The 16,766-nt window shown below is 57.6% G+C and overlaps 1 protein-coding gene across 5 annotated transcripts; it reads right to left on the bottom strand.

Moving 5' to 3' along the window:
• Positions 1-162: 162 nt before the first annotated feature.
• On the bottom strand, positions 163-16,574 carry PDK2 (pyruvate dehydrogenase kinase 2). 5 transcript variants are annotated; one of them, XM_030840253.2, is made up of 11 exons: positions 16,332-16,574; positions 14,341-14,482; positions 7,080-7,151; positions 6,548-6,732; positions 5,990-6,079; positions 5,725-5,802; positions 3,286-3,362; positions 3,097-3,195; positions 2,821-2,928; positions 2,038-2,151; positions 163-1,234 (listed from the first exon to the last, which is right to left on the bottom strand). In XM_030840253.2, exons 1-11 carry the CDS (start codon positions 16,447-16,449, stop codon positions 1,094-1,096), a joined length of 1,224 nt encoding a protein of 407 aa, XP_030696113.1. In that variant the 5' UTR covers positions 16,450-16,574; the 3' UTR covers positions 163-1,093. The 5 variants fall into 5 exon arrangements, with proteins under 5 accessions (XP_030696113.1, XP_060146261.1, XP_060146262.1 ...); XM_060290278.1 differs by having other exon boundaries at positions 16,240-16,377; XM_060290279.1 differs by lacking the exon at positions 16,332-16,574 and adding an exon at positions 15,941-16,076.
• Between the last annotated feature and the right edge of the window lie 192 nt (positions 16,575-16,766).

The raw sequence follows: 16,766 nt of genomic DNA, 5'->3' as shown, positions 1-16,766 counted from the left end.
GAATGGACAGCTGTGGCCGCTGTTACACTCGGCACGCACTGAACCATGTCCTGAGCCGGGATCAGGTGTCCTGAGCGCGTCATGTGTTGGTCACAGGGGCTGCAGTCTGTATGCGTTTATACGTGAGGATCTCCCTCCCCCAGGAAAGCAGCAGGGCTGCAGTCTCATTTGATCTCCTCTTTACTGTGGATGTCACTGTCACCATCACAGCCACTGGGAGGAGCACACAACTTTAACCCCCTGTGTGCTAAGGGAAAGGGCTATAAAACTAGCTATGTACACACAACGTTCTAGGGAGAAAGCCACCCCAAGCACACGCGGGCACAGTGGGAACTGGGGTCTGGAGCTCGGTGGGGGACCGTGTGTGGCAGGCAGGTGGACGCATGTGAGGACATGCAGGGGAAGGGCTCGGGTGGCGGCAGAAACATCGCTGGGCCCACCTGCAGGCTTCAAGCAGCTTGGCTGGACGGCCAAGCTCTGGGTCCTCCCAGGCTCCTCGGCTTTAGGGGTGAGCCCCAGGTGAGAAACCCCTCCCCCCTAACTTTGACCTTAAACTCAGTGGAGGAAGAGACTGTAGGACCAGGTCCCCAACCAAGGGTCCCCTCCCACTATGCCAGATGTGGCGGGTACCTGGCCCCTTCCTAACACTGACACCAGACCAGGGCCAGGGTACCGGCACGGGCCAAGGGAATAAGGCAAGCAGGGGTGTCCACTTGGAAGGCCAGGGCTGTGGAAGGCAGTGAGGGGGACCTAGGACCCCCAGCAGAGAAGTGGCAGCTCTGGGCTCAGAGAGAAAGAATGCCATGGAAATGTATCTCTGGGACACCCTATCAGGGTGGAGGCATCCCCCAATCCTCAGGCATTGCCCACAGAGACTGGACCCAGGGAGATCCCCTAGGAGTCTCCACAGGGACAGAGATTGGCACTTAGGGGCCACCACAGACCGGTCACCGCAGTGATTTCCACAGAGACAAGAAGCTGGTCATCAGGGAGAGCCTCCCCCAACCTGGGGTGGGGACAGGGAGGGTCACCATGGTGGCCGGATGCAGAGACAGCAGTCCATCCTCCTGGGCGCAGATGAGTGGGGCGGCCTCTAGCTGACACGGTACGTGGACGTGTTCTTGGGCTCTGTGCTGGGCACACACCAATCGCCGGCCTCCTGGATGGTCTGGTAGTGGCGCCAGGCTGACTTGTTGTAGACGGGCAGGCGTTCCACCGAGTCCGTGGACAGGGCCTGGACGGCATCAGGGTCAGCCTCTCCTGCTTCCCTGCGCCTTGCCCCCTCCTCGGCACTCCAGCCTTGCCCCGGTACACTCTGGTGGCCACTGACTGTGGCCCACATGTTAGCCCAGCCAAGTGCCAGACACGGGCTGAGATGACTAACCCGGAAAGACCCATGAGAGGGTCTGTCCCTTCCGTGGCTCGCTCCTGCCCATTCAAGAAGGCTGTTCACTTAAAGGTCAGGGAGGGATAGGAAGGAGGCCAGGCTCTGTGACCCTGAACAAGGTCACCAGCTCTGGGCCTCAGTCTCCCCCTGAGCTGAATCAGGAGTTATCTGTGGTCCCCCCTTTCCTTTTTTTTTTTTTTTTTTTTTTTGCAGTACACGGGCCTCTCACTGTTGTGGCCTCTCCTGTTGCGGAGCACAGGCTCCGGACGTGCAGGCTCAGCAGCCATGGCTCACGGGCCCAGCCGCTCCGCGGCATGTGGGATCTTCCCGGACCGGGGCATGAACCCGTGTCCCCTGCATCAGCAGGCGGACTCTCAACCACTGTGCCACCAGGGAAGCGCCCCCCCACCCCGTTTCCTTCTGAGTCTAGCAAGTCAAGGGTTCCCAGAACAGGGTCTTACTCATGCAAACCACAGACTCCCTGAAACTGCCTGCCAACTTAGGAGTGCCTGGTGGCTGGGAACTATAGCTTCGCTCTGATTCTCAGTTTGGAATCAGGAAAAGGTTGGAGGGATGGAAAAGAAACCTAATAACAGGCCCGACCTATCAGCAAACTCCCCCAGCCAGACTCTGCAGGCAGGGGCACTCACCTTGAGATAGATGACAGCGTCGGTCCCAAAGCCCTCCATGGAGAAGAGCTGCAGGTCCCCCTGGAAGTACTTGGCATACAGGCGGGAAATAGGGAGCCCATACCCGAAGCCAGCCTGCAAGGGGGTGAGAAGGGAGCGTGAGGAGACACTGGCCCTGGGCTTCCTGGAACTGCAGGGACCCGATGTGCTGAGTGAGGAGGGCCAAGCTGGGGTCGTGCACGGGGACTCCCAGAACTGGGGTGGGGAGGGGACATGAGAAAGGGACAGCTCTGAGGCAAGGTGGGGACCGTGGGATAAAGGAAATCGGTCTGGCAGAGGGAGGAAGGCTGCGGAGCATGGGGCGGGTGGGGAGCAGTAAGCAGGGCAGGGAGAGGGGCTCGGGACTGGTAGCCAGGGGTCTGGGCAGGTCACGGGGCACCTCTCTGTCTCAATTTCCCACACCCAGCTCTGCCTACTCTGCTGGGAACGGACAGGGAGGTGTTGGTAAGCTGAACAACTCCAAGAGAGAGGTAGTTACTTGTGGAGAGAGAGAGGGGAAGGGAGAGTTGAGCAACAGTGACAGACAGAAGACACCCACAGATAGGTAGGTAGGTACAGGCTGGGAGAGACAGGAAGAGCAGGGAGGCCCAGACTCAGACTCACACACAGCCACACAAGGACGGAGGGACCATGGGAGGTAGGGAAGCGAGAGATGGGCAAGAGTGACAATTTGATAAGAGACCCGAAGGCCAACAGGCATCCTTCAGGAGGCCAGTGGGGGGAGCCAGAGAGAAGCCGTCTCACCAGTGGGGTTCCCCCGGTGCCAGGCTGAGGCGTGGGGGCTGTGGAGTACATGTAGCTGAAGAGGCGCTCAATCTTCCTCAAGGGAACACCCCCACCTCGGTCACTCATCTGGGGGACGTGGGACACGTCAGGGTCTCCAGACCTCAGTTCTCTCCACACCCCACCCGACCTTCTCAGATCTTCCTCACCCCCAGGGGCTTCCCTCAGCCCATCTCCTGGCAGGAGGGAAGTCTCCACACCACTGCTCTCTGGTCCCCAAAGTCAAGGGTCACATACTTTGATGGAAAGATCTTCCTCGCCCAAGGCCACCATGACCTTGAGAGGTGGGAGAGTGAGGCTGGATTCATGGCTTTCCACAGTCGCTCGCATGGCATTCTGTGGTGGAAAAGGGGTAAGACACAGTGAGAGCAACCTAGACCCCACCACTCCCACCCCCCACAAAGGACCATCCCCCAGCCTCCTCACCTTGAAGAGTTCAAAAAGCATGTGGTAGAGGTGGGAGGGGACATAGACCATGTGAATTGGCTGTTTGGAGTTGGATGCTGCCAGGGAAGTCCAAACCACAGATCAGGAAATTGTCAGGAGGTCAGCATTCAGCATTCATTCACCAGCATCCAGCACCCAGCACTCAACCACCAACCACTGTCCCTCCATCGTCCATCCATCTGCTCATTCGTTCATCCGTCTAGCCATTCATTCAGTGTCCATTCATCCATCTCTCTCTCTGTATAATATCCATCCATTGTACAGTGTCTGTCTGTCCGTCCAGCCATCCATTATCCATCCATTCATAGTCATATCCATTCAATATCTATTCGTTCCTCTATCTACCCATTCAATGTCCACCCAACCATCCAATTGTCCCTCGATCTATGTATCTGTTCAAACATCTCTTTCCCATCTATCCATTCATTCAAAGTACAGATCCATCCTTCCATTCATCCACTGTTTATCTACCCATCTATCCATCATTCATCCACCCAAATAATATCTGTCTATCCTAAATGTAGCCTACTAGCGTTCACCTTGATACCAGAATCCCCTGTAGAGCCTTTTCACCCAGAGGAGAGGGGAGGGGGCTGCCCAGGTGATTTTGACACCAGCATCCTACTTCCCAAGAATCACTCTATCCTGGAGAGTTTTCTTGGTTTTATAGACTGAGTGTCTCTTCCTGGTGCCTGGCACAGAGCTTTGCATGTAGCAGCAGCTCAGTAAATGTGAGTGGATCAATGAATGAAGGAAACTCGGGCCCTGTGCTGAGCAGTGGAGACATAAAGTTGCATAAAATTCAATCCTACCCTCTCAGAAATTCAAGTCTAGACAGAGAAACGCACAACTGACTTTCACATTAGGTGTTGTGCCCAGAGCTGTGTGCTAGGCCCTGGGCTTGACCCCAGGGATCCTGAAGTAAAGCGGCCTGTCTCTGCCCTTTGGTTTCTGCCAAGTGATTCAAACAGAGCAATTTAGAGGCACACCTGGGGCAGGCGGTGCCTAACTCTTCCTGGGAAGTCCGGGAAGGCTTTTCAGAGGAGGAGGACTTGATCCAGGTCTTAAGGAAAGACTAGGATGTGGGCAGTGCGACTTCCAGGCACAGAGGTGTGAACACCTCAGGTTTCTGGCCCACAGGCCAGGGTGGCTGAGGAGCAGGTGGGTGGAGGGGAGGGTAGAGGCCCTGATCCTCCTCACCCCTGCACCTCCAAGGTATTTATCCAGTTCACCCCCTTCTTTTCCTCTCTGCTGCCTTCCCTTCCCCTTGCCTGAATCTGCAGTGACCTCCTAACTGGTCTTCCTGTGTCCTCTCCTGCCTCCTCCAACCTCTAAATATCTTTTTTTTTCTTTAATATTTATTTGGTTGCACTGGGTCTTCGTTTTGGCAGGTGGGCTCCTTAGTTGCGGCTCACAGGCTCCTTAGTTGCGACATGCATGTGGGATCTAGTTCCCTGACCAGGGATCGAACCTGGGCCCCCTGCATTGGGAGCACGGAGTCTTAACCATTGTGCCGCCAGGGAAGCCCCCTTTAAGTATCTTTAGAATGTTACTCAGATCCTGTCATCACCGGGCTTCAAACCTCTGGTGGCTTTCTGCTGTTCTCAAAATCCCAGCTCCTGTCTGTGGTCCACTGGCCCTGCATGCCTAGCCTCTCTCCCACCCATCACCCCTTTAATCTCCTAACCCCACCACACTGTTCCTTCTGGTCCTTGACTACCCCATCCAAAGTAGGACCCCTGTAGCCATCCTCTTGTATCCGTTATTCCCTTTCTCCTTTCAGTAATAGATGCCTCCCTCCCCTGAAGTTTTGACTAGCACGTGACTACCCAGCTAGAGACTAAATTCCCAGCCTCCCTTGCAGCTGGGAGACGTAGGAAAGTGCTGTGTTCAGCTCTTAGGCCCTGCCTTCTACATCCTCTTTCCCCTTCTCCAGGCTGGAACTGAGACATGAGGGTGGGTAGCCAGCTTTCACCATTCTACCCCAGGGGCTGGGGAGACGGAAACCTCTCTCTCAAATTAAACCAGTTTTTGGATTTTGGGAAGACAGCCAAACTCATATCCCACCTAATACACTGCTCCTATCCATCACTGTCACGTTACCCCATTGTGTTTCCTTCCTGTCACTTATCATGACCTGAAGTTATCTTGTTTGTTATTTGTTCATTGGTTAAAGGTCCCATTCCCCAACCTCCCCAGTACCGAGAATGTAAGCTCCGTGGGAACGGGGACCTTGCCTGTTGTGTTTACTGCTTAATAAATATTTACCAGATAAATTAATAATAATAATACAATAATAGCTCTGCTTCTCCCTCATCCAGGTAACAGTTCATTTCCTGAGTCCCACCTCACTTTCCTCTCCCATGTGCCCAGCGCTTAGACAGACAGACAGGCAGACACACAGCCTCACTCCCTCACCATTGATCTCCTGGATCTCCAGGTCAGGTGAGGCCATGTAATACTTGTCACACAGGAGCTTGGCCATGTCGTAGGCATCTGAGAGAAGAGAGGGGTCATCAGGGAATGGGGTGACCTCTCCCCAGCAGGCAGTCCTCTTGGCACCAACACTGAACCCATGGGGACGTGGCCCCCACCCACTGGGGAATGGGTCACCGTCTGGCCAGGTAAGATTGGGGGATCACTGGGGCTCCTCTGTGGGCCAGGCACGGTGGGGACAGCTCACCTTTCACCACCTCAGAGACGCTGCAGTTGGGGTCGATGCTGCCGATGTGTTTGGGGTGGGCTGGGTTGGTGCTGCCGTCAAAGATCAAGGCTGCGGGCGGGGAGGGCGGGCGTGGTTAGCGGGGCCACACAACCCCAGCGCTCCCTCCCCCCCCCCCGTTCTCCAGTGCTCCACCTCTACTTCTGACACTTCTGACCCTGATGCCGCACCCCCCCACCCTCTCCGCCCTGACCCCTGACCCCTCCAGCCCTGGCCCAGGCCAGTCTTGGACCTTTGTAGGCCTGACGCAAGTCTTCTCAGAAGTTTCCTCCCCATACATTGTACGTTATATTTAGTCTTCTCTTTTGCTAGACGTTTAAAAATAATTTTTACCTTCTTGTGTAATTAATGACTGGCTACGATTTCTCAACAATCATAGTTAATACTCCTGGAGTAAGAAACACCAGACAACCACCTGTGTCCTAACGTAAAGAGACTTTTACGAACGCCCCGCAAAGAGGCGACGCGGTTTTGCCTTCTGTAAACATGCGAACAGCGACCGGCCCCGCGCCCGCTCACTGTGCTGGTTGATCAGCATGCGGATGGAGATGCGGCTGAGGTAGAAGCGGTCCAGGAAGTACTGGATGTTCTGGTTGGAGACGGGGTCGTCGCCGTAGGCGTCCTTGTACTCCAGCACGCCCTGCGCCATGGTGGGCACCACGTCATTGTGGCGGTTCCGGATGGTGACCAGGGCGTCGGTGAACCTGCGATGGGGGTACACGTTGGCCCTCACCCTGCCCCAGCCCTGGGACACCCTCAGAAGCACCCCGCTTCTCTCCATGGTGCCTTCACCCACTCGACTCTCCCCAGCCCACTCCTCCGGAAGCCGACCCCAAATCTCCCACCGCCTGCCTGACGGCCTGGGAGCTCCACAGGGGCGGGGCCTGGGTCCCCCCATCAGACTCAGGGCACACCAAGGATCGGGGGCTGTCTGCTCCCTCAGACTGGACACCCCTGAGGGTGGGGGCATTTCCTTCATCCCGCTGGCATTTCTGCCCCCGGGGCCGTGGCCCACACCTGCCCTCCCGCCCCCAGCCGAGGCCTCACTCACTGGCTCAAGGTCCGATGGTCCTCAGGGTCCTTGTCCAGGAACTCCATGATGTCCAGGAGACTCTGGACATACCTGTGTGCGGGAGGGGGCGGGGGACGCCTCAGCCCCAGGCCGGGCCCCGGCACACCTGACTCTGCTGACCCTGCTTCTGTCCTGCGCCTCCAGTGGGCGCCGCCCAGAGCTGGGCCGCGTGGGTTCTCTCACTCTGCTCCCTCCGTACGTGAGTCTCCCCAACGACACCGCGAGTTATGCAAGAAAGTCTCTAATTTGTTGGTACCTAGAGTGCCTCTGCTTGACATCCTAGAATACCAGTCCTCAAAGGGGGTTTGGTGACCACCCCACCCACAGGTCTCCCGGATTAGGAGACTGAGGCCCAGACCGGAGAGGGGCCTTGCCCGAGACCAGCAGTGAGGGCAGGCTGGGGCGAGGCACTTAGCTCCCCAGGGCCCGTCGTGGAAGCAGATCTTAGTGTTTGTCCCGCAGGGTTGTTTCTGCATCCCACGGGCACGGGGGCAGAGTGGCCAGCCCAGAGCTCTCCCAGAGCAGGGGTTCAGGGAGGCCCAGAGCTCTCCCAGAGCAGGGGTTCCGGGAGGAAGATGACAGCCTTATACTCCCGACTCCAGGCACCAGGAGCTGTGCAGGCTCCTAGGGAACTGGATTGTAAATGGTGGGTGGGAAGGACTCGGGGTGGGGTGGGCATGCCCAGCTCTGACACTGGGTAGGGCTGGGGCCCACGGAGAGCCTGAAGCGACCCGGGCTGCCCAGATGGTGCCAACCTGGAGCCACTGTCCCCCCCGCCCCTACTGCGAGGCAGGACGCCACTGCTTCCCTGCTAACGCCTCAGCCCGCGACAGCCCATTCTCCTGGGGAAGGCGGAGAGCTGAGCCTCTCTCCGGCAGAAACACTTCCAGCCGGCAGGAAGGAGGGGCCACCGAGAGCTCTGACCAGGGCGGGGGGGGGGGAGGGCCCCCGGGGCCTAACAGTGTCTCTAGAAGAGGCCCCCACCACAGTCGGAAGCATTCCCAGGTACACAGTGCTTTGACCCTGACAGGTAAGAACGGCAGTAATTAGCCCCATTTCACAGTCTCCTCAACTGAGGCCTGAAGCAGCTCCACAGCTGGGAGGTAGTATAGTGAAGACCGGCCTCCAGCGCACCTGCCACTGTACAGTGCTGGCTGCTCGAAGTGCTCAGCCCGTGGGGCCTGCGGTTCCCTCTGCCTGGAGTGGCCTGCCCCCTCCACCCACTAGCTGCTACTCTCCCCTCTGCTGCTTAAACCAGTAGAGAAGAGGGTAAAAGGGCTAGCTTTGAAGCTGGCTCTGCCGAGTTCCTGGCTGGGTTTTTCCACTTTGAGCTGCGTGGCTCTGGGTAAGTCATGGAACCTCTCTGGGCCTGAGTTTCCTCATCAGAAAAGGAAGGGTTTTGGACCTACTGCTGTCACTGCTTTCTGGTGAGAATTAAATGTGATAATTAACACGGTGCCCAGCAAACAGTGAGCACTCTCTAAACGTTTGCTCTTGTTTCGAACAGTGGTTCAGACACTGTCAACAGCTGAGTGCACCCTCTGGGTCCCCAGGCGGCACACGACACACTTCTCCTGGTTGTACTGGGCAAAGACTCGGAATCACACCATGTCTGAATCTGTCACGCTCTGGACGGCCACTGATGGCAGGAATGGGGCCGTGCTCGCCCTGCTGCGCCTGCCTGCCCTCCCCACCCAGGGCCCGGCACGACGCCTGGCAAGAGGTGGCGTAGTCACTGGTAGGCGGAGCCGACAGCAGAGGAGATCAGCTCCCCCTCAGTACCCCCGCAGCCCCAGCAGACAGAGCGGCCCTCCTTCGGCCCCACCGCAGGCTCCCTGGAGAATAAGAACAGACGACACTTACCCAGTGACTGTTAGAGCTCAGAGTCTACACAGGGTCTCTCATCTCCCAGCAGCCTTCATGAGCATGTGGTATTTCCCCCCTTTTGCAGACAAGGAAACCAGCTCAGAGAGGGCAGGTAATATGCCCCAGGCCACACAGTAAGCATTCGCGCTGGGATTCCAACCCAGGTCTGTCTGATGCCAAGTCTACACCACACGGTCAAGTGCTCACTGTCTACACCGGTCCCAACAGCGATGCTGATGGTGAAGGCGGCCCAGCATCTACTGGCGCCGGCCTTGTGCCAGGGCTCTGCTCTGTGTTCCCCTACTTCGACCTCCACAGTGACCCTGTGTGTTGGGGGGGTGCTACCGCTAGACCCATTTTACAGATGAGGAAGTTAACATGCAGAGCTGGGATCCTCTCTCACAGGCCTGTGTTATCCCTCATTCCTTGACCACACCCAGAAGAAAGCGTCAGGCTCATGGGATTCTTAGAGGGAGAGGGGATTTGGGAGGAGAACCTGCGAGTATGCAATGGTGGCGACAGGCAGAGAGAGGAGAGCGAGGAGACCAGCTGAGGGGTGGGGGCCCTGGAACCCCTTCCCAAGACCCTGGGGTAAGCAGAGAGAGCTAGGGGCCCCTGACCAGCTTGGCCAGGAGCGGGGGCGAGGGTAGGGTGAGCGCTCTCGCTGCGGGCCCCGCCCCTCTGGGGCTGCCTAATGAACCATAGGGCGCTGTCACGTGGCCAGTGAAGTAGAACAAAGGGCACCAGGATGGACTGGCAACGAGCAGCGCCTGCGGGCAGGGCTCTGGGGAGAGCGGCAGCCTCGGGCCTCCGTCTCCTGACTGTGAAGCAGGGTTTAGAATCCCTGCCTGCCCCCCTCGCAGGGCCATTCCTTCAGGGCAGTGGTCCTGAGTGTACTCTTGGAAGGAAGAGGAGAGGATGACAAAGATTCTCCCAGGGGAACCTTGACTCTGGCCTGAAGCCCCCCAAGGGCCTGGCAGACCAGACCTCAGCCCTGGGCCAGATCTTGGTCCTAAACAGGGAAAGACGCTGGGGAAGGAGTGACGCTGGCTCCTGGGCTGCCCACCCCCGAGGGCCAGAGAAAGAGCTGGGCTTGGACACTGGTCTGGACCAGTGGTGCAATGACAGATGCGCAGCCTGCCCCGGGCCTGGCAGAGCAGGCAGTGGGGCCAATGTGACGCCCTAGGGAAGGCCTGGCCTGCCGACCCCAACAGTAAACAAGGCCGCCCAGGACTTCCTGGGTGAGATCTAGAGCTTCCTTCCCCTCCCCTCCACCGAGGTAATGTGGAAGCCCCAAACCCTGCCTCTGGGGCTTTCCAGCCATTCCAGAGCCCTGGATTTAGGAGCTGGGAGTGGAAAACGGAGAGAGGAGGGAGCGAGACAGCGTGTGTGTGTGTGAGTGTGTGGGTGCGCGTGTGTGAGCGTGTGTGTGCGCGCGCGCGTCTGTGTGAGCGTGGGTGCGTGTGTGAGCGTGTGTGTGCGCGCGCGCGCGTGTGTGTGAGCATGTGTGTGCGTGTGCGCTTGTGTGTGTGGGTGTGCGTGTGTGAGCGTGTGTGTGTGCGCGCGTGTGTGAGCGTGTGAGCGTGGGTGTCGGAATGAGTGCCCGGCAGCTGGGGAGGAGGCGTGTGCAGCCTTGCGTGGGGGCAGAGGAGTGGTAAGCATGTGTGAGTCTGGGCGCCTGCGGGTGTGTGTGCACCACGTACTAGTGTCCACAGCCGCTGGGGACCAGGGGTGTGAACAAGGCAAAGGCCCTGCGAGGAGGGGAGGGGGGCAGACGTGTCCTCCATCTATCTGGAAGCTGCTTGTGGAGGGGTGATGGGCACGGCCCTGAGCCAGGCCGACCTGGGTCCCATTGCTGGCGGTGCCACTCAGGTTCCCGTGTGTGAAGTGGGCTTCGTAGCAGCAGGCGCGGATTAGAGGAGACGATGCTGGTGCCCGGTCTCCATTCTGATTACCTAAGTGGTGGCTGAGGGATTCAATGGCAGGGTTTGGCCCTGGGCGCCCGGAACCTGTGAGGTGGTCATTCTTTTCAAGGGCAAGGACTGGGTTTGGGGTCTACATACTTGCTGACGCAAGAGAAGTTCATAGAAGGTGCTGGTGATACCCCCTGCCACCCCCTTCCCTGCAGCCCTGCCAAGGCTCTACTGGTGACAGGAGGGACTCGCTGTCGTTTGATTCTACTCTGCAGTCATCACTCAACCCTCCCTTTTCTCGAAGTACATCCCCACCGACTCCACGCCCTTCCTCAGGCTGTCTTTCTCTCCCGAGAGGAGGCAAGGTTACCCCTCTGTGCCCCCACAATACTAGCCATCAAACCCTCTCTGTAAAGAAAATCTACTTTCCCACTGACTTGCTCTGCGAGCTCAGAAATCTCTGACTCCTGGTCACTGTCCCAGAACGCGGTTCTCTCCTTTCCCTTCAGGAACGCAGCCTCCAGATCACAGAGCCTGGGCTGGGATCCTGGCTCTGCCAGATATTACCTGAATGAGCTCAGACAAGTTTCTTACTCTCTCTGAACCTCAGTTTCCTCGTCTACAAAATGGGGATAAGAACAAGGCCTACTTCATCAGGCTGTTGTGAAGTTAAATGAGTTAATACGTGGACACGCTTAGAACGGCTCCAGGCATGTCTGCTTCTGTCATCGTCATCATTATTATTACTACGCTGTGAAGAGAACCTCCGCCACAGCACATCGTCTTTGTCCCGGAGGTGCTGTTGCCAGAAGCTCGCAGACATCACTCACGCTTAGAGAGTTCCGTGTGCTTTCACATCCAGCAGTGGCATCTGACCCTTAGCAACAGAACGGATCCCCATTTTACAGATGAGGAAGCCGAGGCTCAGAGGGGCCACGTGGTTGACCAAACATTAAGTGTCTAGCAAGCAGCAAAGCCAAGCCTCAGAGTCAGGCATGCCGGCGCCACCACCCAGGGCTTTCCTCTACCTTCCAGTCACTTCCAAAACAGGTTCCCACAACACCAAGTCTGTCCGGTTGAAATAATACATCAGGTTTGTTTAGAGCCAGGAATTCTCCACTTGCCCACAGTGATTCCTGCCTGGAACCTTTCCCCAGCTGAATAGAAACTCCATTAGCTGTTGCCACAGATTAACTATTACCTCTGCTCCTCCAGAGAGCAGGTGCTCAGGGCTTGTCCATTTCCAAAGGGGAGGTTTTGCTCCTCACTCATCAGACTCTGAGGCTAGCGGGCCTCTTGCCAGGCTCTCTGATAGGTCGTCCCCCTCCTCTCCTGCAAACTCTACCCACCTCCACCGCCTCCATCATCCAAGCTGGCAAGGGGGTTCCCCCAGATAGGGAGGTCTGCCCTCTCTCACAGGCAGCCGCCTCAGAGAGTCCTTCCTTCCCTCAGACCACAGTCTCTCTTGCTGCAGCTGATGCCCATTCTCCGGGAACAGTCTCAGCAGGCCGTCTCTTCAGTGTGACAGCACACTCTAGCAATACCTTGGCCTGCTCCCCTCTAAGTGAGTCATGCACTGGGAAGTCTTCCCTTTTGTCTAACTTCACTCCCTCCTGCTGCTGCTGGACATTACTTCCCAGCTCTGAGGGAAGAAAAACGTCAGGCCAAGCCCCCCGACATGTGTAACCGCGTTTCAGGAAGGGACTCTGGGGGCCTCGGGGGCATCGCGGGCAGTTCAGCAGCTCCCTGCCCTCCCTCCCCACATCCCCTGACTCTTCTAGGAACACGGTGTCCAGGGAGGGGCCTGGAGTCAGGGACCAGCTGGAGAGGCAGCCAGGTGACTCAGCCGGAGGAGGGCTGGGGAGAACAGATGGTACCTTCCGTCCCTCCCCATGCCTTCCACACTGCCCGATGGCAGGAAATGCCAGTTGGCTCAGAGGTCTTGGACCTCTAAGGGACAGGGCCCAGCGAGGGGTGACCTTGTTGGGCCACGTGCAAATCAGGCTCTGCCCTCTGTCCCCCCGTCCACCTTCACCGCTTGCAGTAACAGCACTGTATCCACAAAGTGAGCGCTCAGATGCCCCAGCCGGGCCCTCTCCGGCCTCTGCACCTTTGCACAAGCAGTTCCTTTGGCCTGGAATGCCCTTCCCTCCCTTCTAGGTCAGGGTTCAGTTAGGCACCCTGTAAGGCCAAGTGACACGTCACCTCCTCTCTGCGTCCATTTCAACTGCCCCACAACTTTCTGATTCAACTGAAATTCACTGTGCACACATCATGTACCTGGTCCTTCCTTACCTTCTCCTCATTTAATTAGAGTAAGTCACGCATATGCATATTCATGCATAGAAAAAAGCTGGAAGGGCACCAATAAAGGGCACTTACAAAACCTTAACAGTGTGTGGTTAAGGGGTGGAGGGTAGTGGTTGGCATTCCCTTTTATCTACTTTTCCGTGTTCTCCAGGTGTCAACGTGAACATGTCATACTTCCGCAACGAGGGGAAAAACCCAATCAATGTTATTTTAAAATAACACTTCGCTTTTAATTTAAATAGAGCTAACTTTTCAGCGGCTTCCTGCTCCTGCCACTGTGTAGCTCTTAGCTTGCCCTCTTCTACTCCCCCCGTGCGATCACAGGCTCCCTGAGGGCCGCTGCTGCCTGTTTAACCTAACACGGCACTGGGCTCGAAGTAGGTGCGGATGCCGCGAATCCGAAAGGAAACCACAGTCACACCACACCTGCCACCGCCAGAAGCAAGGGCAAGATTTCTGCACACACGCCACTGAAGATCAGCCGTGATGACGCATTTACATACCCAGTTACACAGCAAATTCTTGCTCCTTCTCCATGTGACTGTCCTCTGGCTAATGGCATTCAGGTACTTATCCCTGGACAGAGTTTCTGAGTAAACTTTACTGAGGATTTCTCTCTGCTACTGCTGCTCTGTGCAATAAACCTTTGGTCTTTGCCCATCCAAAGCTCTCTGGAGTTGGTACTGAGCCATCCTTGCATCTATTCCAGTGTTTTCCAACATCCAAAACACGCTGACGTGTTTGGATTATATAATTTGAAGGTTAGCTTCTTCCGGTGTCTGCTTCCCACAAAGTTGCCTCAGGTAAATACTACCCAACAGGTGCCAGATTTTCAGGACCAGGGCTGGTGGCAAATGCCGACATTAGCCTGATTTGGGTTTGGGGCTGTGAAAATGATGATTTCCTAGGTGGATCCTGTGTTTCCAGAGAATGGAGGGTGGTGAGTATAGGGCTGTGTCCCCTAGACATGGAGGCCACGAGCTTGATCTGAGTCCCTGCTCTGGCCTAACATTCCCACTTGACCGCAGGAACCCCCCTACCTCTCCGAGTCCCTGTGCCTCTCCTCTTTCCCCGCCTCCCTCAAGGTTCCTGGGAGCAGGGGGCATCTGACAATGGGGTGGGAGGTGCGGGGACCTATTCAGGGGTCTCACCAGCTCTGTACCAGCTGCACCGAGGGTGTGCTCAGCACCCGGTCGGGAAGCAGGTTGATTTCTTTCATGATGTTGGCCAGGCGCACGGGCAACTCCTGCCTGAGGAAGGTGAATGAGGTTTTCTCACAGGCATTGCTGGACCCTGGTGGGAGAGGGAAGGGTGAGCTCACAGAGTTACAAAGCACTGGAGCCAGAGGACATCTTGGGGGTGGGGGCGGGGTCAGGTCACTACATCCTTTATTTCCTTGAGGGTTCAGAAGAGAAGAGATGGAGGCATGGGACAAGGAGTCTTTCCTGACCCCCCCCTGCATTGACCACCACACCACCCAGCCTAACCCTTAGAGAGGTTGCATCCTCTCCTCACCCCCAGCTGAACCCTGCTTGCCTTCAACCACAGGGAAAAGGGCCACCCTGGGCCCACAGGGAGCTGCCTCCAGCCCAAGTTATTCACTTCTCTTTCTTTCCCTCCTAGTAGATACTCACTTCGGGGGGGTTGATCCAGGTGGGCAGAAGGGCCTGGGAAATCCATCCCTACCTTGGGATGAGCTCCCTCTGGCTGAGGGGAGCTATGCTCGGACCACCGCAGCTGCAGGGTCCCAGTGTCATCTCTGGCCCAGCTGGTCTTTATGCCCACTGTAGAGCTGCCCTATGTTAATGCCCGCCCACCTGTGAGGTAGACAGGGCCTGAGAACCGGGGCCCAAATACTTTGATCCTTGGTCTGGCTTGAAAATGAAGAGGGAGTAGAGGACTGAATGAGGCCATGGCCTAGAGTCAGGAAACCTGGGTTCTAAGTCCAGGTTCCACTTTTAACTGTCATCCAGTGCATGTCACCATCCTTCTGAAGGTCTGTTTCCCTCACTGAACTCCAAGTGGGGGACCAAACTCTACTGTGAGCCCCTCCCTCCTGTGACAGTTCTGTTAACTGGGGTCCAGTCTGGACTGGACAGATGCTGGGGGCTGGGAGTGGGCTCAGGAGGCTTTCCTACATGGGCGGAGCTCAAACAGGGAGGGGGGTAGGCGGACAAGTCTTGGGGAACAGATGCCCTGTATCATGGCTGCCACCTCCCCGCCCCGTCCCACCAGTGACACAGCTGTAACCTAAGCCAGGCTCTGTCTCCTCAACTCTTGAGAGACCCGGGCAACCCCCCCTGATCTCCAGCTGGCACCATGTGTGAACAGACAGGGTCCACACAATGCCTGTTTCAGTCCCGACGTTGGCACAGCCTTGCCACCCCCAGAACACTGATGGTAGGCGACCCTGGCCCAGGATCCCAGGGGGGCAGCCAAGGATGGGTAGGTACAAGCTACCTGGCTCCATCTCATGGTGCCCCGGACCCCTGCCCAGCTGGGGTAAGGCGGCCAGGCCACAGCAGATGTGATCTGCAAGTGTCCTTGCCCTCTAGGACAGCTGGGAGCCAGCTCCTTCAGTGCGCGGAGGTGGACCGGCCAGGGCCTCACTCCTGTTGACTCATCTGAGAGAGCCCCCTCCCCCAAACGACCCCTCCGCGCCCACCCCCGCGCAGGTCTCCTTCCAGATGGCTGCGCCTCCCAGTGCTGCCTTGTTACCCCCACCAGCATCCCCCTCATCTCCTCTCTGACCTTCACTTTTAGAGTCGACAGGACAACCCCCAGTAACCCTTTAGTGCCTGGTTACACCCTCCTGCTCCAACGTCACCGCCTCACTGCCCCTTCCTCTCCAAGACCCCTCACAAAGCCCGGGAAGACATCTTGGACCCTTCCTTCTCAGTGCCCCCCCCCCTTCCTGCTAACAGTTCAGTCTCTTCAGTAACGGTGCCCTTAACCCTTTCAAGCCCGGCGGCCGGCCCCTTCCTCCCCGTTAACCCTTTCCTGTCTGGACCCCTGCAAGCAAACCTTCCCTGTCACTCGGCCTCCCTTACCCTCCTCGTTAATCCTTCATGGCCAGGACTCCTTCACTCCACCTCCACCCCCCGCGGGCCCTCGCTGCCAGCCGCCTCCCGCCCACTTGTACCGAAGTCCAGAAACTGCTTCATGGAGAGCGGGGACGGGGAGAACTTGCTGAAGTGCTCGATGTACTTGGGCGCCCCTGCCAGGGACGCATTCTTCAGCAGCGCGCGGACCCAGCGCATGGCGGCGGCGGCGGCCGCGCCTCGGGCTCGGGCTCCGGTCCCCGCCCGGGTAGCGCTGGCGCTCCGTTCGGCCCAGGTGGGCCCAGCGCCGCAGCAGCCGCCTACACCCCACCCTGGCCCTGACGGGTCTCCGAATCCCGGCCAATCGGCTCGTCGCGGCGCCCCGACGTTGCCAATGACGGCTCACAAACAACTCCGGGAGAGCCAGTAGCCTCTCGCCCCGGCACGTGGCTGCCCCTGGGCCCACCCCCTTAACACGTTGTTTACCCGGAGCGGCCTGGTGTTTTCGAGAGGCCTCGCGGAGAGCCCGCCTCCCG

Source organism: Globicephala melas, chromosome 20, assembly GCF_963455315.2.
Source record: "Globicephala melas chromosome 20, mGloMel1.2, whole genome shotgun sequence".
NCBI lineage: Eukaryota > Metazoa > Chordata > Mammalia > Artiodactyla > Delphinidae > Globicephala > Globicephala melas.
Note: the sequence above shows the minus strand (reverse complement) of the source record. Positions and strands in the feature narration are given on the sequence as shown.

Bases quoted from the DNA above. Each gene is read 5' to 3' on its own strand.
- PDK2 (XM_030840253.2), bottom strand. From the start codon at position 16,449: ATGCGCTGGGTCCGCGCGCTGCTGAAGAATGCGTCCCTGGCAGGGGCG. The intron at 14,483-16,331 runs GTACAAGTGGGC...CTCTCCCACCAG, and splicing joins GAAGCAGTTTCTGGACTTCG to GGTCCAGCAATGCCTGTGAG. The intron at 2,929-3,096 runs GTATGTGACCCT...CACGTCCCCCAG, and splicing joins AGGAAGATCTTTCCATCAAA to ATGAGTGACCGAGGTGGGGG.